Source organism: Mobula birostris, chromosome 5 (assembly GCF_030028105.1).
Source record: "Mobula birostris isolate sMobBir1 chromosome 5, sMobBir1.hap1, whole genome shotgun sequence".
Taxonomy (NCBI): domain Eukaryota; kingdom Metazoa; phylum Chordata; class Chondrichthyes; order Myliobatiformes; family Myliobatidae; genus Mobula; species Mobula birostris.
Window position 1 is genome coordinate 5,780,248 of NC_092374.1, and position 27,579 is coordinate 5,807,826.

Consider the following 27,579-nt stretch of genomic DNA (forward strand, 5'->3'; position numbering starts at 1 on the left):
TGATTCAGAAAGGGGGGCGGGGTGGAGAGTATAGCTGTTTTGATAGGCAAACAGAAAGGAGGTTCTATGGGTGAGAACGAGCTTCCTGGATAGAAACCATAGAAACTATAGAAAAAGTACAGCACAGAAACAGGCCTTTTGGCCCTTCTTGGCTGTGCCGGACCATTTTCGGCCTAGTCCCACTCACCTGCGCATGGACCATATCCCTCCATACACCTCCCATCCATGTATCTGTCCAATTTATTCTTAAATGTTAAAAAAGAACCTGCATTTACCACCTCATCTGGCAGCTCATTCCACACTCCCACCACTCTCTGTGTGAAGAAGCCCCCCCAATGTTCCTTTTAAACTTTTCCCCCTTCACACTTAACCCATGTCCTCTGGTTTTTTTCTCCTCTTGCCTCAGTGGAAAAAGCCTGCTTGCATTCACTCTGTCTATACCCATCATAATTTTATATACCTCTATCAAATCTCCCCTCATTCTTCTACGCTCCAGGGAATAAAGTCCTAACCTATTCAACCTTTCCCTGTAATTGAGTTTTTCAAGTCCCGGCAACATCCTTGTAAACCTTCTCTGCACTCTTTCAACCTTATTTATATCCTTCCTGTAATCTGGTGACCAAAACTGAACACAGTACTCCAGATTCGGCCTCACCAATGCCTTATACAACCTCATCATAACATTCCAGCTCTTATACTCAATACTTTGATTAATAAAGGCCAATGTACCAAAAGCTCTCTTTACGATCCTATCTACCTGTGATGCCACTTTTAGGGAATTTTGTATCTGTATTCCCAGATCTCTGTGTTCCACTGCACTCCTCAGTGCCTTACCATTTACCCTGTATGTTCTACCTTGGTTTGTCCTTCCAAAGTGCAATACCTCACACTTGTCTGTATTAAACTCCATCTGCCATTTTTCAGCCCATTTTTCCAGCTGGTCCAAATTCCTCTGCAAGCTTTGAAAACCTTCCTCACTGTCCGCTACACCTCCAATCTTTGTATCATCAGCAAATTTGCTGATCCAATTTACCACATTATTATCCAGATCATTGATATAGATGACAAATAACAATGGACCCAGCACTGATCCCTGTGGCACACCGCTAATTACAGGCCTCCACTCTGAGAAGCAATCCTCTACTACCACTCTTTGGCTTCTTCCATTGAGCCAATATCTAATCCAATTTACCACCTCTCCATGTATACCTAGCGACTGAATTTTCCTAACTAACCTCCCATACGGGACCTTGTCAAAGGTCTTACTGAAGTCCATGTAGACAACATCCACTGCCTTCCCTTCATCTACTTTTCTGGTAACCTCGAAAAACTCCAATAGATTGGTCAAACATGACCTACCACGCACAAAGCCATGTTGACTCTCCCTAATAAGTCCCTGTCTATCTAAATGCTTGTAGATACTGTCTCCTAGTACTCCCTCCAATAACTTACTCACTATCAATGTCAAATTTACCGGCCTATAATTTCCCGGATTACTTTTCGATACTTTTTTAAACAATGGAACAACATGAGCCACTCTCCAATCCTCCGGCACCTCACCCGTAGACACCGACATTTTAAATATATCTGCCAGGGCTCCTGCAATTTCAACACTAATCTCCTTCAAGGTCCGAGGGAACACCCTGTCAGGTCCTGGGGATTTATCCACTTTAATTTGCCTCAAGATAGCAAGCACCTCCTCCTTTTCAATCTGTACAGTTTCCATGATCTCACTACTTGTTTCCCTTAATTCCATAGACTTCATGCCAGTTTCCTTAGTAAATACAGATGCAAAAAACCCATTTAAGATCTCCCCCATTTCTTTTGGTTCCGCACATAGCCGACCACTCTGATCTTCAAGAGGACCAATTTTATCCCTTACAGTCCTTTTACTCTTAACATACCTGTAAAAACACTTTGGATTATCCTTCACTTTGACTGCCAAGGCAACCTCATGTCTCCTTTTAGCCCTCCTGATTACCTCCTTAAGTATTTTCTTGCACTTTTTATACTCCTCAAGCACCTTATTTACTCCCTGTTTCCTATACATGTCATACAACTCTCGCTTCTTCTTTATCAGAGTTGCAATATCCCTTATTCCTTATTCCTATTCACTTTGTCTTTAATCCTGACAGGAACATACAAGCTCTGCACTCTCAAAATTTCTCCTTTGAAGGCTTCCCACTTACCGATCACATCCTTGCCAGAGAACAACCTGTCCCAATCCACGCTTTTCAGATCCGTTCTCATTTCTTCAAATTTGGCCTTCTTCCAGTTCAGAACCTCAACCCTAGGACCAGATCTATCTTTATCCATGATCAAGTTGAAACTAATGGTGCTATGATGGCTGGAATCAAAGTGTTCCCCTACTTACACTTCTGTCACTTGTCCTAACTCGTTTCCTAATATGAGATCTAATATTGCATCCCCTCTAGTTGGTACCTTTATATATTGATTTAGAAAACTTTCCTGAACACATTTTACAAACTCTAACCCATCTAGACCCCTAACAATATGGGAGTCCCAATCAATATGTGGAAAATTAAAATCCCCTACCACCACAACTTTGTTGCCTGCTATCTCTCTGCAGATTTGCTCCTCCAATTCTCGCTGACTATTGGGTGGTCTATAATACAACCCCACTAATGTGGCCATACCTTTCCTGTTTCTCAGCTTCGCCCATAAGGACTCAGTAGACAAGCCCTCTAATCTGTCCTGCCTGAGCACTGCTGTAACATTTTCCCTGACAAGCAATGCTACTCCCCCACCTTTCATTCCTCTGCCTCGATCACATCTGAAACATCGGAACCCTGGAATATTAAGCTGCCAGTCCTGCCCCTCCTATAGCCAAGTTTCACTAATTGCTATAACATTTCAATTAGTGAAATGGTATGTTGCCTCCTGGATGCTAAGTTTGGGGACATCGCGGATTGAATCCTTAGCATTCTTAAGTGGGAGGGTGAACAGCCAGAGATTGTAGTCCATGTAGAACTAGGAAGATTATACAGTTTAATACATGGCTAAGGAATTGTGCAGGATTTCTGGATCATTGGGCCTTCTTCCATTGAAGGTTTGATCTGTACATGGATGTAGAGGAACAAATGGAGAGATTGCAGACTGTTGTAAGAAACATAAGGTTATTACAGTCTGTGATTTTTAACTTTCCGTATTGACTGGGACTCCCATATTGCAGAAGGACTAGATGGTGCAGAGTTTGCCACAAGTGTTCAGTAATGCTTCTTTCCTTAATCAGTATGTGGAAGACCCAACGAAAGTGTGTGCAAGGGAATGAGACAGAGCAAGTTACAAAAGTTTGTGTTGGAGTATGGTGTGCAGTTTTGGTCACCTATCTACAAGAAAGACATAAATATGTTGAATGAGTACAGAGAAAATTTAAAAGATGTGCCATGTCTTTTAAAGAAAGATTAAATAAGTTAGAATGTTATTGCATCAAGCGTAGAAGATTGAGTGGAGGCTCGATAGAGGTATACAAAATTATGAGGGGTATATATAGGGCAGGGGTCGCCAACCTTTTACATTCCATGTGTCAATTTTTTTATGCACGAGTTCAGATGCGCCATACGACTCTTGTACTCCCATTTAATTCTTGTAAAAGTATGTTAATATAGACATATTTAGCATTTTCACACAATATATTGATTTACTATAAAACAAGGTAAATATTATTTGCCTTAATGAGACTTCTAACAAATATATTTTGTCATCTTTTGATTTCTTCCTTTTTCTTAATCACACATTCTTTCTGTAACTCAGACCCAAGCACAAGCTTCAGTTTTCCTTCTATTTCAGTCTGATGTTGTGTTTTATAGTGTCTATTAAGATTATGTCTTCTATTATGTGAGAAATTATTTTCACAAACAATGCACAATGGTTTTCCTGAGGGATCCGCTATAAATAAGAACTCATTTTCCCACTGTTCATTGAATTTATGCTTACTATCACTTTCTGCTTTTCTTTTGCTCATTTTCTTTTGCACTGTGATGGGTAACTGAATGTAAAAACAATTTTCGAAAGAGTACTGACGGGCAAAAACCTGCAACGCACCGACATTCCTGTTATAGATTTTTTTCTCTACAAATCGGTTTTTGGTTAATATGTTTTGCATGAGCAGACTTACTTTTTTATCATTATCACTGGGGTGCAATGCGCCACTTTTGCCGCATGCACCATAGGTTGGCCATCCCTGAGAAAGGGCAAATGCAAGCAGGATTTTTTTTTCACTGAGGTTTGGTGGGATTACAACCAGAAGTTAAAGGTTAAAAGTGAAAGATAAAAAAAGATTTTAGGGAAACTTCCTCACTCAGATGGTCGTGAGAGTGTGGAATGAGCTGCCAGCACAAGTAGTTTATGTGAGCTAGATTTCACATTTAAGCAAAGTTTGGATAGGTATATAGATGGTCCTAGTGCAGGTTGATGGGAATTGGCAGTTTAAATGGTTTTGGCATGAACTAGATCGGCCAAAGGGCCTGCTCCTGTGCTGTACTTTTCTATGACTCTGATTTCCCAATACAGCAGATTCCGTTTATCGGTTAATCGGGGCAGCTGCTCATTTGGGACAATTCTAAAGAACAAAAGCTAATCAAGAAAATATCTGAGATTTCCTTCATTTATTTGGGACACTATGCTGCATAATTGGGACAAACAGGTTCTAACTAGCGTCAGTCACACACACTTATGTGGTCATTAGACACTACACTGTGCTTAGAGTGAACAATTTTTAAATAGTGTCAGTTGTATGAGTTTGTGTTCAAAAAGCAGTGATTTTTGTCACTAATAGTTGGCGAGAATTAAGCAGTAAGACAATTCAGAACTGTTCTGCTCACGGTAGTTTCAAGCATTCAGATTTGGAAATGCCGGGAGTGAATATGACAAGATTTCACTACTTCAAGTTAGGAACTACAAAGAATTTGAAGGTATTAACATTCTTCCTGAAATGAAAATGAAGATTTAAAAGCTGTAATCCTTGATAGTATTGTATGAAGGCAGTCCATGAAATTCCTTGAAATTTTGACTAATTGGGGCAGACGCTTAACTGGGCCAATAAGTACTGGTCCTGATGTGCCCTAATTAACCGGAATCAACTGTATTTATCTCTTTATTTGAGTGGGATGTTAACCAAATGGCTCCAGGAACTCCATTCAAACTGATCTTGGTTGCTGTCTGGACTAACTTCATATATTCTCTCTGGGACCACATGGAATTTTCTTGGGTTCTCTTCTGGAACATAGAACCCAGAGCAGTACAGCACAGAAACAGGCCCTTTAATAGGTTTGATATAATGTTGTATCAGACTTATTACATTAGCAATCAAATATCCTTCCAATTTCCTCACATTCATGTGCCTATCTAAACATCTCTTAAAAGTTCCTAACCATCTCTTAACCAGGCCAGTCTGAAAAAATCACTAAGCAGTATTATCAACAGATCACCTGCAATACCAGAGGAAACAACATACTGGACCACCATCACGAATGTCTACCGTGCTATTCCACGCCCCCACTTTGGGAAGTCTGATCACCTAGCTGTACTTCTACTCCCTGAGTATAGGCAGAGACTGAAGACTGCAGCACCAGCAGAGAGGGTTTGGACAAGGGAAGCACAGGAGCACCTACAGGACTGCTTTGAATCGGTGGACTGGACTGTATTCAGGGATTCATCTTCGAACCTGGATGAGTATGCAGCAGTTGTTACCGAATTCATTAAACCCTATGTGGATAAGTGTGCTCTTGCAAAGACTTACTGTACATTCCGAAACCAAAAGCCGTGGATGAACCAGATGGTATGTCGTATGTTGAAGGCTAGATCTGTGGCATTCAAGTCTGGCAACCCAAGCTTGTACCAGAAAACCAGGTATGATTTGCAGAGGGCTATTTCAAGGGCGAAGAGACAATTTCGAATGAGGTTGGTGGCAATATCAGAGGCACAGCAACTCTGATAGGGTCTACAAGACATTACTTCCTACAAAACAAAACCCAATAGCATGAATGTCAGCGATGCTTCACTACCAGATGAACGCAACGCCTTGTATGCATGCTTTGAAAGGGAGAACACAACTACAGCTGTGATGATCCCTGCTGCACCTGATGACCCTGTTAACTCCATCTCAGAGGGCGATGCTAGGCTGTCTTTAAAGAGAGTGAACCCTCGCAAGGCAGAAGGTCCCGATGGAGTACCTGGTGAGGCACTGAAAACCTATGCCTACCAACTAGCAGGAGTATTCAAGGACATTTTCAACCTCTCGCTGCTACGGGTGGAAGTTCTCACTTCAGAAAGGCAACAATTATACCAGTGCCTAAGAACAATAACGTGGGCTGCCTTATTGACTATCACCCGGTAGCACTCACATTGACAGTGATGAAATGCTTTGAGAGGTTGGTCATGACTAGATTGAACTTCTGCCTCAGCAAGGACCTGGACCCATTGCAACTTGCCTGTCGTCACAATAGGTCAACAGCAGATGCAATCTCAATGGCTCTCCACATGGCTTTAGATCACCTGGACAGTACAAACTCCTATGTCAGGATGTTGTTCATCGACTATAGCTCTGCATTTAATACCATCATTCCCATAATCCTGATTGAGAAGTTGCAAACCTGGGCCTCTGTACTTCATTCTGCAATTGGATCCTCGACTCCTAACTGGAAGACCACAGTCTGTGCGGATTGGTGATAACATCTCCTCCTCGCTGACGATCAACACTGGTGCATCTCAGGGGTGTGTGCTTAGCCCACTGCTCTCCTCTCTAGATACAGATGACTGTGTGGCTAGGCATAGCTCAAATACCATCTATAAATTTGCTGACGATACAATCATTGTTGGTAGAATCTCAGGTGGTGATGAGAGGGTGTACAGGAGTGAGATATGCCAACTAGTGGAGTGGTGCCGCAGCAACAACCTGGCACTCAACGTCAGTAAGACGAAAGAGCTGATTGTGGACTTCAGGAAGGGTAAGACGAAGGAACACATACCAATCCTCATAGAGGGATCAGAAGTGGAGAGGGTGAGCACCTTCAAGTTCCTGGGTGTCAAGATCTCTGAGGATCTAACCTGGTCCCAACTTATCGATGTACAAACATTGGTAGTTATAAAGAAGGCAAGACAACGGCTATACTTTATTAGGAGTTTGAAGAGATTTGGTATGTCAACAAATACACTCAAAAACTTCTATATCTGTACCATGGAGAACATTCTGACAGGCTGCATCACTGTTCGGTATGAAGGGGCTACTGAACAGGAACGAAAGAAGTTGTTGAAGGTTGTAAATCTAGTCAGCTCCATTTTGGGTGCTAGCCTACAAAGTACCCAGGACATCTTTAGGGAGTGGTGACTCAGAAAGGGAGCGTCCATTGTTAAGGACCTCCAGCACCCAGGGCATGCCCTTTTCTCACTGTTACCATCAGGTAGGAGATACAGAAGCCTGAAGGTACACACTCAGTGATTCAGGAACAGCTTCTTCCCCTCTACCATCTGATTCCTAAATGGACATTGAAGCTTTGGATTTTGTCACGTACCCCATGGTGGGTTAAAGAACCAGCAGAAATGGAAAGCACTTTGGAGTCTGGTATTGCTATTAACTAACACTATTTATTAGTAACTGCGCAATACAGTCATATAAAATCAGATATATCAAACAGGTTAGCAAAGATTATATGTATATAAGTGTGGAACTATAGAAACCAAGCTTCTTCAAGCCTAGGGGTAAGTGGATACAGTCTTACAGTGATGAGTAAAGTTCAGTTTGGTTCGTGGTATTGAGTATAGGTGGGGAGAGAGAGAGGTGTTTGGTTCTTCAGGTGAGCTTCTTCTAAGTTAGCCAGACTTGACCAACTTAAGAGCACCGTCTTCGAGTGATAGTCTACCAACCCAGACGAGGGTTAGGCACACTAGTGGACTCTACAAGGTCGCTCTTTCACGCACTAATAATCACAGATCGGTATCTCGGAATCGATCCTCAGCCCCACACTCGTGGGCACCTGGACAGGAAAATGGTAACTTCACCACACCCTTGTGTATCTGCGTGTCCTTCCTGTGAAACAAGCAATTACGCTGGTTTAAATACTGTTGTGCTGAATGGCAGCTGTCCATCAAGTAGCTACTCCCTTCTCTCTCTGTTGGAACTTAGAAGCGGCCAGTGTCCTTGCAGAAGTGTAAACATGCTGCGGAGAAACCATAACAGCATCTCCAAGCAGTCTTCGTCCCTCCCCCCCTCCCCCTCTCTCCCCCTCTCTCCCCCTCTCTCCCCCTCTCTCCCCCTCTCTCCCCCTCTCTCCCCCTCTCTCCCCCTCCCTCCCCCTCCCTCCCCCTCCCTCCCCCTCCCTCCCCCTCCCTCCCCCTCCCTCCCCCCCTCCCTCCCCCCTCCCTCCCCCCTCCCTCCCCCCTCCCTCCCCCCCTCCCTCCCCCCCTCCTCCCTCTCCTCCCCCCCTCTCTCCCCCCCCTCTCCCCCTCTCCCCCCCCTCCCCCCCTCCCCCCCTCTCCCCCTATCAAAACAAGGTGTCTGTGTTGGACACCTCTCTCTCTATCTCTCTCTCACTTTCTCTCATTTAAAAGCACAGTTCATAGGGATAATTCAGGATCCCGTCACAACACCACCTCACTTTTTTTAATATACAGTATATCTGTTTTTGCACGTTTTTTAAAAATCTATTCAATATACGTAATTGATTTACTTTTTTATTTATTATTATTATTATTATTTTTATTTAATTTATTTTTTTCTCTCTGCTAGACTATGTACTGCATTGAACTGCTGCTGCTGCTAAGTTAACGAATTTCACGTCATATGCCGGTGATAATAAACCTGATTCTGATAATGTATCTGCCTCCACCACCATCTCAAGCAGCACATTCCAGGCACCCACGGCTCCGTGTTTAAAAAAAACTTGCCCCTCAAATCTCCTTTGAAAATATCCTTTTTAAACGTATTCCTTCTGGCTTTAGGCATTCCAACCCTTGGGAAAAGATACTATTTGTCCATGACCCTCAAAATCTTACAAACCTCTATGAGATCTTTTTTTCCATCCACATTCTAAATATGTTCTGTAATTTGCTACAGATTGAACTGGAAAGAGTTGGAGACCACAGGTTGTAAAGATCTTTCAGGGTGGAAAGCGGGAGAATGGGTGTGCTGTGAGCTGGCATACATTTGATAAGCCAAATTGTCAGCTTCTATATTGTGAAGGACCTTGCGAAATGCCAGATTTGCAGAGGAGGATGGTAGGGGTGAAGGCCAAAATAAAATCAGCTTCTGGGTACCAGCAAGTGAAAATGGTTATCAGAAGTTCAGTGGGACTGGGTAAAGGGAACAGCAGGTGGTTAACACATATAAAATGTTTAGAGAAGGCAGTATGAAGGTGGGAAAGGATGTTGCATATTTAGTACGGCAGGTTAGTTTGGGTAAGAAAATGAGCAAAGTGGCAGAGGCAACATTGGACCTCAGTGAGAAATCCAGGAAATGTGCGTGTTAGAAATGAGGGTGGAAACAGGAGCCCAGATTGTGGGGAGGCACAAGGGATAATTCGAGAATAGTGAAGGTTTTGGTAGAGCTTGAGTGAGCATTATTTAGCTCAGCCAGAACTAGCTACAAATGGTTAAGTCAGTTGTTTGTCTTTGCTATTCTTCCATCATCTTGTTCTGGTCAAGAAAATTCAGAATACATTCTGAGAAATGGATTAAGGACTATCTTATTTGCCATATATATTTACATATATTAAGAAACTGTGCAGGTTGGTCAGGGTGCAGCATGCAACAAAAGCAGCATCATTCTACAATTATGAAGAAATCAAGATTATAAAAAATAAAGTTAGAAATGCAGATATTATTCCATGAATACATAAAACACAAGAAATTCTGCAGATGCTGGAAATCCAAAGCAGTGTACATAAAATGCTGGAGGATCTCAGCAGGTCAGGCAGCATCTATGGAAATTAATAAACAGTTGACGTTGTAGGCCAAGACCCTTCCTCAGTCCTGAAGAACTGAATCCCTCCAGCATTTTGTGTTTGTTGCCATAAATACATAAATAATAGCATGTATTTGCGGTCTAAACGGTATTATTAAAAGTGATTTACAGTGCAGTGATGGGGGTAATAGATAGAGGAGGGTGAGGGAGGGTAACTAGGATGGTTGATCAAATTGTAACTGCATGGGAAAAGAAAGATGGTGTGAAGTTTTTGTTTTAGTTGCCCTATAGTTCTTCCTGAAGGAACATTGCATAAGGCAGTTTGCTAATTGGCTGATGTCCACAATGCTCTTCCTGCCTGTGGCTTTGTCCTGGACACATACAAGTCCAGTTCTAAGTGATTTTAGTTACAAGGTTAAGTCCTTGTAGCAAAGGAAGGTGCCCTTTTCCATGAGAATGGTGAATTAGGATGCTCAAGGCCTGTGGATATTTGTTTTCAGTTTTTCTCAAGGAACAGGAGGGATTAGTTTAATGAGCTTCTAAATTACTAGTTAATTAGTTTGGCACACCATCCTGGGTTGTAGGATCTGTTTCTACAAGATAATAAGAGGAATAGATAGAGTGGACAGCCAGCCCCTCTTCCCCAGGGCACCACTGCTCAATACAAGAGGACATGGCTTTAAGGTAAGGGGTGGGAAGTCCAAGGGGGATATTAGAGGAAGATTTTTTACTCAGAGAGTGGTTGGTGCGTGGAATGCACTGCCTGAGTTAGTGGTGGAGGCAGATACACTAGTGAAGTTTAAGAGACTACCAGACAGGTATATGGAGGAATTTAAGGTGGAGGCTTATATGGGAGGCAGGGTTTGAGGGTCAGCACAACATTGTGGGCCAAAGGGCCTGTACTGTGCTGTACTATTCTATGTTCTATGCTGTACTGTTAAATGTTCTACGAGAGACAGCTTGGGGGACAGTGGGAGTGTACGGACCTGGGAGAAGGGTATGCAGAGTTGGCAATTAAAGTTACTGAGGGAACAGGTCGTTTAGTCCAGCGGCTGAGGAAGTAAAACTAACAATGTTTCAGTGAGATCTTTTTGGTATCTCCATGGGGTTTGGTGAATGAAGAGTACTAAATGAAGAATAAAGTGAAACTAGGTGCAACGCTCAAAGGAGGAAGCCCTAAAGCTGTATATAACCTACCTGCTGTATTTTGTTTTAGAACCTGCAGACAACCTTCGCGAGATCCTCCAGAATGTGGCTAAACCCCAGGGAGTATCTAACATGCGAAAGCTCGGACATCTGAACAACTTCATCAAAGTAAGTATGAAGAACATTGTTGTAAATGGCATAGCCAAGTGCAAAATCTCTTTATTTGGCACTTCGCAGGAGGGCTGTTGAGCAAAATCTGAGGGGGATTGTTAGGAGAATAGGTTGCAGAAAAAATTTATATGAGAATGGAATTGTTCTGTGAACCAGCATAGCTTCTATGATTTGAATGGCTTCCTTCCATGCCCTGAGGAAATAAGGGAAATTTGACACCAAACAGTATTTTAAGGAATGCTGGAAAAAAGGGGAATAAGATTTCAGGAGAGAATCCAGAGTTTAAATCTGTGACAACTGAAGTATTGTTAACTGTCATGAAGCAATTAAACTCTGTGTTGCCCAGGGTAATAACTTTAGCTCAAGCATATAGAAGCTGCCAGGTTAGGAGAAATTGTGGGGAAGCCTAGAGTAGGTTGAGTATGAAATATACAGTAGTTATTGGTGTTGAAGACATACAAGGGAGCAATCCAACATACAAGGGAGCTAAGGAGCTCATTGTTTTTGCTTTTAACTAAAATATGCAGTGCTGAACAAAAGCAATTCAGCCCAAAGGGGAGACATCCAGTGTTTGTTCCCCTGCTTTGTCAAATTTACTTTGCTTTAAAATGTCTTCATCCAGAATATTTGCAGTTACTGGTATCTCAGTGTTGCGCCTCCATCTTTCCAATATCAAAAAGTTCGAATGTTGTTGCATTGACCAAAAGAGGCTGCGGACTTCCCAATATTTTCATTAATTAGTTAAACACTGTTGCATCTGGCCACAGTTATTTGTAAAGTTTTAGCAGACAAGTGAGAATTAATTGGCTGAGAGTGTCCTGTTATCTGGGATGGGAGAAACATTCATTTTCTATTGACACTGCTGAAATCTTGTCAAGTTATTTGCTGTATGATGAAACACTGGTGTAATACTATTTGGGTAAAGTTTAATTGACTATAAGCACTATTTAACATTATCCTATGATAAGTATTTTCATTTCAAATAAAATTGCAAGTCTCATCAAAGCTTACCAGTTTGCTAAATGCTGCCATGTTGTTGGTGTTCACGCAGACAATGACGGTGCATTAAGAACTACACACTAAAGCATTTAACCTTTTCATGTGCCACGGTAGTGTAGCACAGTGGTCCCCAACCTCCGGGCTGCGGACCGCTACATTGCTGCGAAGCATGCAGGGGTGCAGCGGTGGCCAGAACGCACCCAGCACATCTTTAAGAAAAAAGCCAAAATAAATAAGCTAATTAATTAGGTGCCGCCCGGCACGTAAATGTCGGCCCAGATCAGAGGCGATTGCCGATTGCATTGCCTCTGATCTGGGCCAACACTTACGTGCTGGGTGGCACCTAATTAGTTAGCTTGTTTATTTCAGCTTTTTTCTAGCCGGAACGCACCCAGCACATCTTTAAGAAAAAAGCCAAAATAAATAAGCTAATTAATTAGGTGCCGCCCGGCACGTAAATGTCGGCCCAGATCAGAGGGGATTGCCGATTGCATTGCCTCTGATCTGGGCCAACACTTGCGTGCTGGGCAGCACCTAATTAATTAGCTTGTTTATTTCGGCTTTTTTCTTAAAGATGTGCTGGGTGCGTTCTGGCCACCGCTGCATTCTTCACGGCAATGTATCAGTCCGCGGCCCGGAGGTTGGGGCCCACTGGTGTAGCGGATAGCACAACCTCATTTCTGCTATGGGCATTGGTGTTCGGAGTTCAATTCCAATGTCCTTTTATTTCCTCCCGTGTGTGTGTGTGTGTGTGTGTGTGTTTCCTCCGGGTGCTCTGGTTTCCTCCCACAGTCCAAAGATGTAGGGGTTAGTAGGTGAATTAGTTATTGTAAATTGTCCTGTAATTAGGCTAGGGTTAAATTGGTTGTTAGACAGTGCGGCTCGAAGAGGAAAGGTCCTATTCTGCGATGTACCTCTAAGAATGATGCATGATAGTCAGTTTTTTTCCTAAGAGGGTATTTCATGTTTTTAAAAAGATTTAAGTATTTTGTTTTCCCGGAGTCATTTAGAGGCACCTCACATTTATTGTGAGCAGGGTGTTAGAACATTTATGTTTTTACAGTTTTACGGTGGAATGTTTTGCCACAGCCTGGTAAAAATACACTACAAGGCTTGTTTTAAGAAAAGGAAAAGGATAAATATGTAAAACACAGAAAGATATGGGAAAAAATGACGTAATGAGGTTTATTTTGGATTGCTGTACAACAGACAAGGCATATGGCTGTTTCTTATGGTGTAAGCTCAGTTAAAACTGATATTGCTTTGGAACCATTCTAATTTTTTTTTTGTTTTGCCATGGAATGTATTTGACCCCAATTTGCCAATTACTCAGGTGTGATTCAAATCAAGAATTTTCAGTATGGACCCATCTTGTTCTGCAATGCAACAACATTAGTGTATTTGACCCTTGAACAATATTCTGTTTGGGACTGGATACTAAGTTTGCTATACAGCTTAGACTTTGACACTCTGTTTCATTTTACATTTAACACAGTCTCTCCTTTTTTTTCTCCATAGTTACTTTGTAATGTTGGCCACTGTGAAGAAAAACTAGGTTTTACTTATGAAGAAATTATTATATGGTGAGTATGGAATGTGCCTGGAATTTGTCTCGGCCAGGTTACAATATTGACATTGACCTGGAACCACAGGCATTTCAGCACCCCGAGCTGCTGCTGCTGTTCAGTGAGACTGTAGTTTATTAGTAACTAGATTCATACACCTACCTTTACCCCATATTTGCTAATACCCGTGGTTAACATAAATTGATGTCAAATTAACTATTAACAATCTAGGTTTCTGGAAAAGAAATTGAACTATTCCTTTTTGACTTTTCTTTTTTGAGCTATATCCTCTAGCCCTGAAGTCCCCCATCCAGTGGAAATAAATTCCCTCTAAAGTTTAAAGGCATCCATTACTCTTGCGAGACCATGGATCTGCACCTGGAAAGTTTTCACTCTCCAGGGCGCAGGCCTGGGCAAGGTTGTATGGAAGACCGGAAGTTGCCCATGCTGCAAGTCTCCCCTCTCCATGACACCGATGTCGTCCAAGGGAAGGGCAAGGGCCGATGTAGCTTGGCACCGGTGTCGTTGCAGAGTCTCTATATACCGCTTAATTGCCTTCAAGGCTTGAAAGTCATATCCTTCAAAATACCAGGAAATACAGTCCTCCTTTGTATTTTCTCTCTGTAATTTAACACTTTGGACTCTAGGTGAATCTGCAATGCATCTGTCATGATCAACTTTGGACCTTAGTAAATCTGTAGGGCAGTTGTATGTTTCCTTCCAACAACAGCTGGTCACATAGTACTCCAGACATTGTCTAACCAAGGCTTTAAGCATTTTTCTCTTCTAGGTTTAATGTCCATTAGAAGATTATTTGATTAATATCTAATACAACAGATCTGAAGGAAGTCAAGTGTGTGGTAGCATTTGTTGGGTGGAGGGAGATTGTTGACATTGATTAATTTTTATATCTTCTGTTGCATTTCAATCCCTGGTTCAGAGAGTTTCTTCTGAGCAGCGATCTTTTTGGCTTTCTTTATATATTTAGCGATACAGTGAGGAATAGGCCCTTTTGGCTCTTGAGCCACGTCACCCCAGCGATCCCCCCGACAGTCCCAATTAACCCTAACCTAATCACGGGACAATTTACAATGACCGTTAACCTACCCGGTATGTCTTTAGACCATGGGAGGCAACTAGAGCACTTGGAAAGCCACATGTTCCACGGGGAGGACATGCATAGACTCCTAACAGACGGTACTGGAATTGACCTCCAAGCTCTGAGGTCAAAGCACATGATTTGGATTTAAGAGGGAGAGTTGCGCAGCGTCAGCCTTGCTCTCTCTTCCCAATTCCCATCTGGATCCAGTGGCAAGACAAGAGTCGAGACGGCTGGAGATGGGACTAGGCACAGTGGATGACCAGGATGTCTTCTGTGTCTTGTCCTGCTCTACACGTTCCACAACACTTGCAGAGACTGCCTTCTTGACCGTTGGACCTTCCATTGGTCTCGTCCGCTCAATCGGCTGGAGTTTTGTCTTCACCTACTGGGATAGACAACTCCCTATTTCACCGAGGGTTTGAGACCCGTCGGCTACCCTCACCTGGTTTAGCTGGCTTGTCGAAGCCGTTGCCCGGGGTGTGGCCGCTGTTGCATGCAAACAGCTATGGGGAGCCACAGGTGAGAGCTGAGTGCCAGGTGGGGACCAAAGGTGGACAAACCGCCTTGAAAAGGACGCGACATGTTCCCCCACTGGAGGTGCTACTCCTCCCTGATGCCCCACACACCCCAGAGTAGTAGGGTAGTGGCCAATGTAATGCTATTACAGCACCAGCAACTTTAGTTCGGGTCCCGCCACAGTCTGTAAGGAATATCTGTGACCACATGGGTTTCCCTCGTGCTCCAATTTCCTCCCGTGTTCCAAAGACACATGGGCTAGTAGGTTAGTTGGTCACATGGGTGTGATTGAGTGGTGTGTGCTTGTTGGGCCAGGAAGACCGTGCTGTATCTCCAAATAAAATAAAGTGACCGCCCATTAATTGTGCAATACATTGAGGTGTGATGAAAGAACTTCTCTGCTCTTTTTCCATTAATAAACATTTGCTTTTGCACAGTTTGCGATTAGCATTGTTAAATGAAGCCAAAGAGGTGCGTGCAGCTGGTCTCCGTGCGCTCCGATATCTCACTCGAGACTCCAGTATTCTCCAGAAGGTGCTGAGGCTGCGCGTGGATTATTTAATAGCTAGGTTTGTAGGTTTTCTCTTTGATTATTTTTACTGTCTGATGTGTCATTATTCTTCAGTCTTTTGCTGAACTGTTAAATGTACTTGGTGCTTGTTGATCTGAATATAAAGTACACTGTAAAGTATTGTTAAGACCATGTTTGGGATATTGTGAGCAGTTTTGAGCCCCATATCTAAGGAAGGATGTCCTGCATTGAAAAGGGCCCAGAAGAAGTTTTTGTAAACGTTCCCAGAAATGAAAGAGTTAATATGTGTGGAGCATTTGGCTCTGGGCCTGTACTCACTGGAGTGTAGAAGAATGAGGAGGGGATGCCCTCATTCTCTACCAAGTACTGAAGGCTGAGATGAATTGGATGTTGAGAGGATGCTTCCAAGAGGGAGAGTCTAGGACCAGAGGGCATAGCCTCAGAATTGAGGGACGTCCATTTAGAACAGATGAGGCGTTTCTTTAGCCAGAGCATGGCGAATCTGTGAAACATTGCCGCAGATGGCTGTGGATGCCAAGTCATTGGGTATACTTAAAGCAGAAGCAAGATGGTTCTTGATTAGTAAGGGGGTCAGAGAGGGGAAGGTTGAAGGGGGAAAATTAATCAGCCATGATCGAATGGCAGAGCAGACTTGAGGGGCTGAATGACCTAATTCTTCCCCTATGTCTTATGGTTTAATATGCAACTCAGAAAGGGTTGGGCTGAGTGTGCTGCAAGTTTTCACCTTATCTGAAGTTATTTTTATATTGGCTTATGAAGTGATAGTGTTATCATGGCTGACATGCAGCAATAAGAGAGATGAAATTTGCCAGGCTGAATCCAGGCAGACAGGATTCAGTTAGAAAGGTAGTGGACCCTGCAGCTACAACTTCCAGGTCTCAAAGTAAGCAGAGGTTACATAAGAGGATGATTTAGAGAAAACAAAGATAGCACGTGGTCAAACTGTCAGGAAGAGCAGGCAGATGCTAGGACAAAATTGCAGCCAGCAGGGTGGGTATTAGTGCATTAGGGATGCAGAATTAAAAAGGGTAGCAAATACAATACTCAAAGTGTTATTTCTCAGTGCATGGAGTTTAAGAAATATGGTGGATGATCTTGTTGCACTTTTACAGATTGTCGTGTATAATGTTGTGGCCATCACTGAATCGTGGCTGAAGGATGGTTGTAGGTGGGAGCTGAATATGCAAGGTTACATATTATATCAGAGAGATAGGAAGATAGGCAGAGGGAGTGGGGTGGCTCTGCTGGTAAAGAACGGCATCAAATTAGAAAGATGTCACATAGGACTGGAAGATGTTGAATCCTTGTGGGTTGAGTTAAGAAACTACAAGGGTAAAAGGACTTTGATGGCAGTTATATACAGGCCCCCGAACAGTAGCTAGGATGTGGACTACAGATTACAATGGGAAATAGATAAGACATGTCAAATGGGCAATGTTACGATAATCGGGGGAGATTTTAACATGCCAGTAGATTGGGAAAATCAGGTTGGTACAAGATCCCAAGAGTGAATTAGTTGAATACCTATGAGATGGTTTTTTAGGCAGTTTGTTGTTTGAGCCTACCAGGGGATCAGTGATTGGGTGGACTGGGTGTTATGTAGTGAACCGAAGGCGATTAGTGATCTTAAAATAAAGGAACCCTTCAAAGGCAGTGATCACAATATGATTGAGTTCAACTTAAAATTTGATAGGGAGAAAGTAAAGTCTGATGTAGCAGTATTTCAGTGGAGTAAAGGAAATGACAGTGGTATGAGAGAGAAGTTGGCCAAAGTAAATTGGAAGGAGATGCTGGCAGGGATGACAGCAGAGCAACAGTGGCATGCGTTTCTGGAGAAAATGAGGAAGGTGCAAGATAGATGTATTCCAAAAACAAAGAAATAAACTCTCAATTGGCAAAATTGTACGACTATGGCTGACAAGGGAAGTCAAAGCTAATGTAAAAGCAAAAGAGAGGGCATACAACAAAGCAAAAATTAGCAGGAAGTTAGAGGGTTATGAAGTTTTCAAAAACCTATCGAAAATAACTAAAAGAATCATTAGGAGGGAAAAGATGTTGGAGTCAATTGTTAAAAAGTTAATGGAGTACTTGGTAACACAGGACAAAATAGGACAAAGTCAGCATGGTTTCCTTCAGGGAAAGTCCTGCCTGGCGAACCTGTGGAATTCCTTAAGCAGATTACAAGTAGGATAGATAAAGGGGATGCATTGGATATTGTCTATGAGAGCAAGCTAGCAAACAGTATCAAGATGGATAAAAAGTTGTTTCAAGTATATAAAAGAGAGATGAGAGTGGATATAGGACTACTAGAAAATGAGACCAGAGAAGTAATAACGGGACAAAGAGATGGCAGATGAACTAAATGAGTATTTTGCATCGATCTTCACTGTGGATGACAGTAGCAGTGTACCAGGTGTTTAAGGGTGTGAGGGAAGAGAATGAATGAATGATCTTTATTATCATTATATATAGGTACAATGAAACTCTGTTTGGCTTCCTCTCAGGCAATTAAATAAAGCGGTAGATAAAAACAAGACAGTAGTAGAAAATCAGTATTAAATAGATAAGTAGCAGAAAATAATTTGCAGCAGCACCAGAATATCACAGTAATGCACAAAGTGCTGTTAGTGCAAGTATTTGAGTCCTTGTGTGTGCATGTGTGTGCTCACAGTTTCAGTCATTGTTCTGTGGGAGTGGTGTGATGGAGGCCACAGCTCTGGGATAGAAGCTGTTCCTCAGTCTATTTGTTCTGGCTTTTAGTGTCCTGAACCTTTTGCTGGAGGGCAGCGGGTCAAACGGGGAGTGACCGGGGTGTGTGGTGTCTCTGGTTATGCTGATTGCTTTCCTCCTGAGTCTGCTGGAGTAGATGGTGTCCAGTCCTGGGAGCTCCATCCTGACAATTTGCAGTTACTATTACAAGGGAGAAGGTGCTCTAAAAGCTGAAAGACCTAAAGGTGCACAATTCACCTGGACCAAATGAACCGCTCCTTAGGGTTCTGAAAAAGTAGTGGCAAAGATTGTGGAGACATTAGTAATGATCTTTCAAGAATCATTGGACTCTGGCTTGACTCTCTAGGACTGGAAAATTGCAAATGTCACCCCACTCTTTAAGAAAGGAGGAGAGCAGTAGAAAGGAAATTATAGACCAGTTAGCCTGACCTCAGTGGTTGGGAAGGTCTTGGAGTAAATTATTAAGGATGAGATAATGGAGTACGTGGTGACACAGGACAAGATAGGACAAAGTCAGCATGGTTTCCTTCAGGGAAAAACCTGCCTGGCGAACTTGTTGGAATTCTTTAAGGAGATTACAAGTAGGATAGATAAAGGGGATGCATTGGATGTTGTCAATTTGGATTTTCAAAAGGCCTTTGACAAGGTGCCACACAGGAGGCTGCTTACCAAGTTAAAAGCCCATGGTATAACAAGAAAGTTACTAAGTAGGAGGCAGCAAGTGGGAATGAAAGGACCCTTTTCTGGTTGGCTGCCATTGACAAGTGTTGCTCCGCAGGGGTCGGTGTTGGACTGCTTCTTTTTATGCTGTATATCAATGACTTAGATGATGGAATAGATGGCTCTGTTGGCAGGTTTTGCAGATGATACGAAGATTGGTGGAAGGGTAGATAGTGCTGAGGAAGCAGGAAGGCTTCAGAAGGACTTGGATTAGGAGAATGGGCAAGAAAGTGGCAAATGAAATATATTGTTGGAAATGCATGTTCATGCACTTTGGTAGAAGAAGTAATTGTGTGAACTATTTTCTAATCGAGATGAAAATACAAAATCTGAGATGTAGAGGGACTTTAGAGTCCTTGTGCAGAACACCCTAAAAGTTAACTTGCAACTTGCATGTTGAGTCGATGGTGAGGAAGGCAGATGCAATGTTAGCATTCATTTTGAGAGATCTAGAATATAAGAGCAGGGATATGATGCTGAGATTTTTTTAAAGCACTGGTGAGGCCTCACCTTGAGTATTGTGAGTAGTTTTGTGCTCCTTATCTAAGAAAAGATGTGCTGGCATTGGAGAGGGTCAGAGGAGGTTCACAAGGATGATTCCAGGAATGAAAGGGTTATCATACGAGGAACGTTTAATGTCTCTAGGTCTGTACTCACTGGAATTTAGAAGGATGAGGGGGGAATTTCAGTGAAACCTTTTGAATGTTGAAAGGCCTGGACAGAGTAGATGTGGAAAGGATGTTTCCCATGGTGGTGGAGTCTAGGATGTGGGCACAGCCTCTGGATGCAGAGAAATTTCTTTAGCCAGAGGGTGGTGAAATTGTAGAACTTGTTATGCTAGACAGCTGTGGAGGCCAGGTCTGTAGGTTTATTTAAGACAGATTGATGGGTTGTTGATTGGATACGGCATCGAAAGTTACAGGAAGGTTGGGGAGGGGGAATGAAAGAATCAGCCATGATTGAATGGCGGAGCAGACTTGATGGGCCAAATGGTCTAATTCTGCTCCTATGTCCTATTATGGTCTTGTGGTCTAATCAATTTTGCTTTTCATTGGTCCAGTTCGGTCACATTTTGAACTAATGACTTAATCTGAAGGGAGACAGTATCTTATTTATCAATGTTAGTATGACCCTAAGCAGTGAACTTGATGAACGTGTATTCAAAGTTTGAATATATAAATATTAAAGTAAAAAGTGAGTTTGTCAGATGCACGGGGAATGTACATAGCAGTCAGTGTGACGCTATTGCAGCTCGGGACACTGGAGTTTGGAGTTCACTTCTGGCATCTTCTAAGGAATCTGTACGTCATCCACGTGGAATGTGTGGGTTTCCTTGGGTTGCTCTGGTTCCTTCCCAGTCCAAGATGTACTGGTTAGTAGGTTAATTGGTCATTGTAAAGTGTCCCATGATTAGGCTAGGGTTAAATCAGGTGATTGCTGGGCAGCGCGACTCAAAGGGCCAGAAGAGTCTGTTCTGCACTGTAACTCTAAAATAAATAAATGTCTGAAAAACTCATTTGCAGCAGCTTCACAGACACATGGTATCAGATAAGCAAGATTTGTCAGAAAGAATGTAAATTAGCCATAAACTATACATAGTTTTCACAAAAAAGACCAAAATCGGAGTCTATTTTAGTGCAAAGTAGTCACAGCGGCCATAGTGTTGCTAAACTGTAGTGAATAGCGTTTTTCCTGTTGGTTCAAGAACCAAATGATTGAAGGGAAGTAGACGTTTTTGAACCCGGAAGTGTGGAACTTCAGGTCTGTACCTCCTGCCTAATGGTAGTTGCGAGAAGATGGCATGGACTGTATGGTGGAGATCTTTGGATGTTGCCTAGATATTACTAATTGTGGGGAGGGATATGCCAGTGATGTACTGAGCTGAGTCCACTCGTCTCTGCCACTTATTTTTGTAAAAATTATAAAATGATGTACATGAAACAGAAGTTGTTGGTCTGCAAACTGACATAGATGTTCAACTATATTATGTTTTTATTTTAAAATCTGTGATTGTTAGTGTCAGGCTTTCAGCAGGAATCTTGTCTTAATACAGATTTCATTCTATTGCAATATTAATATAGATGAAGTTTAGCTTTAGTTATCACATGTACATCAAAACATAGTCAAATGTGTCATTTGTGTCAATGAAATGATAGTTAAGAAATCTTTAAAACACCTTAGAAGGTACCCAACCTCAAGATAATTGAAATATAGTGACATTGAAATTGAAGGAAATCTTACGGGGTGAATTTGAGTGTGTGTTAACTATCTGATCAGCCCAACCCTCTCTACTATCAATGAAAACTGATTTTCTCATTTGGTGCAACTTGTAGGTGCCGTAGTCCCCTGGCTGCATCAGTTGTACTCTGAGCATTGAGTCCTATGACATTCCACTGGTCATTGGTTACCAATCAGAAAACCACTCCCTTATCCTGCTCTGTTTTCCCTGGCTGTTGACCAATCTTCTGTTTATGCTATTGTGTTACCTAAACCGCCTTTGACTGACTCTTGGGTTGTGACTTAACTTATTGTGAGCCTTGAGGTTGAAATTTTGGTTCCCTGTATCAACTCTAGTCCAAAAAAACACTAAAAAAAATTTGTTAGATACATTTATTTCCTTTATTCAGCCATGTGGAATCTACTTTATTGCGTCATTTTCCAAATGTTCTTTTATTAATTGATTCTAGCAGTTTTTCAAGAATATGCATTAGGCTAATTGGCCTATAGTTAGTTACCTGCCTCTTTCCCTTTTTGAGTACATTGGCCATTTTCCAATATTTTTACACTTCTGCAGACTCCGAGGATGTTTGGAAATTAACCTCATTAGTTTGCCTAATGCTATTTGTCAGGTGAAATACAGTAAAATGTATTGACAGATCACTCAAATACAATAAAGATGAGAGGTATTACAGTGCAGTAGTACAGTTCTTGATTGAACACGTTTTTATTTTTGTCATCCATTTCCTCTAGGTGTATAGACATCCAACAGAGTAACGAGGTGGAACGGACGCAAGCACTTCGATTAGTTCGGAAGGTAAATTACCAAGAGCAGCACTGCTTTCATATTGGACCTGCAAATACTATAATACATAAGGGACACACAAAATGCCAGAGGAACTCAGTAGGTCAGGCAGAATCTATGGAGAGGAATAAACTGTAGCGTTTTGGGCAAAGGCATTCTGGGTGAGCACATGGCTGAAGAGCCAGAGGGCAGCAGAGATCACAGGGGGAGCAGTAAGAGAGAATCTGACTGAACTCCTGTCGAAAGAGAAGATTTAAACAACTTCAGGGTAGGCATCCCTCAAAGAGATTTCACAATGGAGCAGCAAATTAGATTCTGCAGATGCTGGAAATCTTGAACACACAAAGTGTTGGAGGAACCCAGCAGGTCAGATGTTACAAGCTGGAGGCAGGGTTGTTTGAATGACAGGTCAAACCCATATTATTCCCGTTGGCTGGGAAGTTCTGTTTGAGGTTTCCAAAATTTGTTATCCTTCATGAAGAAACTGCTGGTTGGATAGATAAGAAAATGAGATTTTCTCTTTTCCCTGCTGACTATTCCTGATTATAGCCAGCACTGGATAAACGCATTTCTAAGTTGGAACTTGGCACGTGGCTAAGTGGTTAAGGCATTGGACTAGCGACCTGAAGGTGGTGAGTTCGAGCCCCAGCTGAGGCAATGTGTTGTGTCCTTGAGCAAGGCACTTAATCACACATTGCTTTGCGATGACACCGGTGCCAAGCTGTATTGGCCCTAGTGCGCTTCCCTTGGACAACATCGGTGTCGTGGAGAGGGGAGACTTGCAGCATGGGCAACTGCTGGTCTTCCATACAACCTTGCCAGGCCTGCACCCTGGAGAGTGAAGACTTTCCAGGTGCAGATCCATGGTCTCGTAAGACTAACGGATGCCTTTACTTAAGTTGGACAAGGTGGCTGCCTAAGGAAGGGTGAATCTCAGTTGTATTCTGTATAAATAAATGTACTTTTGAATCTTTGAATAATGTAGAAGGACCTTTATTTCTTATCTAAGCTGTGCTGTATCGATCAGGCTCATTCAAAGGGTTAGCTTTAATTTTTAACTCTCTCTGCACTTGTAATAATTTGAAATGATTGTGAGATGAATCTTAGGTTTGATCTTTGCAAATCTGAATAAAGTTCCATAATATATTATTTAAAACTTCGCTGAAGAAGTGGGAATAATTAAAAAACGAAGACTGAACGGAAGAATCTATCTGCAGATCAGTCTTGCCTGTTAGATTCTTTCCCATGGTCTGAATGCCAATTGCTTTAAAAGTACCTTTCATCATCATTTTACTGACTGATGCTGTCCATTTCAATCCCCTTTTCCAGAATGATCTATTCACTTTAAGCAGCTTTCAATAGACAACAAATGCATATTCCTGAAGCCTTCAGTTATCTCTATGCACCTTTCACAAAGTAAGCTGATTTGAATTTCCTTAACTTTTCCTCAGATCTGAAATGTCTGATAATCAGAAATTTTCATCAATGCAGATTTTGCTCTTGACAGAAGCAGAATCTTGCGGATGGTGAAAGTGAAAGTGCTGGGGAAAACGGAGACAATAAGTCAGTTAATGTTTCAGGTCAGTGAAGAGCTTCCATTTATTCTTCCCAATTAGACCTATTCCCATTTCTTTTTCAAAAAGCAGATTTTAATTTATTAAACTTAGAAGTGAAAATTACACTGGAATTGAATTAGTTCTGTAAACATGAACCTGAAAAATTAACTGACTGTACAGATGTTGAGACCTGCTGAATACTACCAGCATTTGATCATGCCTGCTCTGATTGAGAGGCTAAGGTTGTGAACACAACTCTTGATGAAAGAGGAAGAGAACAGATTCATTCTCTTGGTGCCAGATACATCAGGTAAAGATTGAGCTGGTGAGTGAATAGAGAGATGAAGGAGCATTTAAAATGCTAGAATAATTGCAACCATAACAGAGCTTTGGGGTGCCACAGTGGCTTGGCAGTTAGCACAATGCTATTACAGCTCAGGCATCAGAGTTCAAAGTTCAATTCCAATGTCATCTGTAAGGAGTTTGCACATTCTCCCCATGAACCATGTGAATTTCCTCCCACAATCCAAATATGTACAGGCTAGTAGATTAATTGGTAATTGTAAATTGTCCTGTGATTAGGCTAGAGTTAAATAGATAGGTGAGTCTCATTGGGCCAGAAGGGCCTATTCTGTGCTGTACCTTTAAATAAACAAATTTACATATTGCACAAAAATTCCATTGACTTTTGGACAAATGTATTTTTTATTATGTAGAGCTGGTGTGATTTGCAGGTAACTCTCAATCTCCTGCTATCTCTGAGGGTCTAACCTGGTCCCAACATATTGATGTAGTCATAAAGAAGGCAAGACAGCGGCTATACTTTATTAGGAGTTTGAAGAGATTTGGCATGTCAACAAATACACTCAAAAACTTCTATAGTTGTACTGTGGAGAGCATTCTGACAGGCTGCATCACTGTCTGGTATGGAGGGGCTACTGCACAGGACCGAAAGAAGCTGCAGAAGGTTGTAAATCTAGTCAGCTCCATCTTGGGTACTAGCCTACAAAGTACAAAGGACATCTTCAGGGAGCAGTGTCTCAGAAAGGCAGCGTCCATTGTTAAGGACCTCCAGGACCCAGGGCATGCCCTTTTCTCACTGTTACCGTCAGGCAGGAAATACAGAAGCCTGAAGACACACACTCAGCGATTCAGGAACAGCTTCTTCCCCTCTGCCATCCGATTTCTAAATGGACATTGAAGCTTTGCACGCTACCTTACTTGTTTTAATATACAGTATTTCTGTTTTTGCATATTTTTTATTCAATATACGCAATTGATTTACTTGTTTATTTATTATGGTTTTTTTTCCTCTCTCTGCTAGATTATGTATTGCATTGAACTGCTGCTAAGTTAACAAATTTCACGTCAAGTGCCAGTGATAATAAACCTGATTCTGATATTTCTGTGAGGTTGACGAGTAATTGGCATGACATTTCTCATTTACCAAAACTTTGTTATTTTATTGTAATATCTAAAAATTCCTGGAAGAACTGAACAGGTCATGCGGCATCTATGGAAAACAATAAAGAGTTGACTTTTCAGGCCGAGGCCCTTTATCAGGAATTCCGCTGAGTTCTTCCAGCAATTTGTGTACGTTTCTCTGGATTTCCAACATCCGCAGAATCTCCAGTGTTTATTATTTTATTGTATGTTGATTATGGCTTTCACGGTTAATTTTAATGATTAACTACTCCCTCTTTCTCATCCTGCACTGAATTCAGAGTAAAACCCACTTCATCAGTATCACGATCTTTTGGTCAATCATCACAAGCAATCATTTATTCCTCTAGATTTGCATGTTAGTGAGCTCTGAATATAAGTCAGAGTTTTCTGAGAAAGACCACACCCTATAGCACCAGTATTTATTTTGTGGACGTATTGCTATACCAAGTTCCTATTGACATTCTTTTGATAAGGAAAAGGTGTGGTTGAACTTCCTTCAGACAGACTGGGCAGTATAAATTAGCAGATTAAAACTCTATCGGAGCTGTAATTAACTAAAAATCAGATGTAACAAAATACTAGTACTTTGCATCTGTGTCAACTCCTTGCAAAAGTTGAAAATTAGATTCTGGTGTCTCCCTATCTTGCAAGTTCTGCTTCTGTTTTAAAACATTACCTTTGCTTTCCTCCATTTGTGGCCCATCATTCTGTGTAAAGAAATTTCAGCTACTTTCACAGACAGCTTTGATATTATGCTAACAGTTAGATGCAAACATTTCTTCTACACCAAATGCTGGGTGGATTGTCTGCTGTTTAAAACAACATCGGAACAGACCTGATTGTGTTCTGTAGAGATGGTGGATCTCAGCAGAAAGGGAAGTATTTCTTTCCTAAATTTGTTATCTTTTATTTTCAATGATGTTGAGGTCAACTAAATTCGCTTTGATCTTTGCAGAAGAGGTTAAGAAGATTTTTTTCCCCCACTGTTGGTATAATCTGGTTGTGCACCCAATTATGGAAGATGGACAGAATGAGGAGGAAAAACACAAGGGCTTTGCCAGATGCTGGTTATTTTATTCTCCCTGATCAGGTTTCTGTGGAAAATGTTATTTATCTTCTCTTCCCTCACCTGGTCATGAAAGTGTTTACTGTGGCAATTACCTTTTCAAGAGCAGTTCTGAATTTTCAGTTATTATGGGGGAAAAAAATCACAAGAAGCTAAGAATAGGAACAGGCCCATGACGTACAATCTTTGGGACCCACTCTGCCATCCATTCTGATCATCACTGCTTTGCTTATCAGCCTTAAATTTGGTTGTCTGCTTGATCCTTTTAGTTTCACCTATCTATGAAATGTACCCCATACTCTAATCTGCTTAGATGTCTCAGACTACTTATCGGTATCTTTATGAAATGCTACTTTTTTTGATATCTTTGCAATTGAAATCTTGTTTTCATAAGATTTTATCTATGTTGGTTTTACAAAATAGATAAAAGCCAGAATATACCAATTTTTCTACCATTTATCAAAGTAAGTTTATTATCAAATTGCGTATGTATATGTTACCATATACTACATTGAGACTCATTTTCTTGCAGGTATTTACAGGAAAATAGAGAAATGCAATAGAGTTTACAGAAAACTATGCATAAAGACTGACAACCAACCAATATGCAAATGAAGACATTGTGCAAATAATAAATAATACCAGGAGCATGAACTGTAAAGTCATTGAAAATGTGTCTGTAGGTCATAGATCTTCTGTCTCAATACCAAATTCGTGTGCTGTCTGCACACCCTGATGCCTTCGTGTAGAAATCTGTTTGTGTCCAGAAATATGTTCAGTGACTGGCCTCCACTGCTTCCTATGGTGGAGAGTTCTACCATGTTCACCACGCTTTGAATTAACATATTTTCCTAGTTTCTATCCTAAATGTCTTATCCATATTCATATTCTAAAACTATTTTCCTTGGTGTTAGCAATTGCATTCTCTCCTTCCAACCCCCTCCAACCACAGCTAGTTTAAATATCCTCTCTACATTCGGTCTGTGTAGGCTTGTCAGAAATTTGTACACTTCTGTATTTTCTTTTTCTAACTACATAGGTTAGTATAGTACAGGAGCAGGGTCCTTG

The 27,579-nt window shown here is 41.6% G+C and overlaps 1 protein-coding gene across 2 annotated transcripts in view; it reads left to right on the forward strand.

Annotated features, from left to right (window-relative positions):
- rictora (RPTOR independent companion of MTOR, complex 2 a) overlaps nt 1-27,579 on the forward strand; it is a 212,054-nt gene that overhangs the window by 49,539 nt on the left and 134,936 nt on the right. For both annotated transcript variants that reach the window (XM_072257524.1, XM_072257526.1), the window contains exons 3-6: nt 11,136-11,233; nt 13,754-13,818; nt 15,856-15,987; nt 22,392-22,455. In XM_072257524.1, the coding sequence (XP_072113625.1) occupies nt 11,136-11,233; nt 13,754-13,818; nt 15,856-15,987; nt 22,392-22,455 (359 nt within the window). The remainder of the gene's footprint in view (nt 1-11,135; nt 11,234-13,753; nt 13,819-15,855; nt 15,988-22,391; nt 22,456-27,579) is intronic.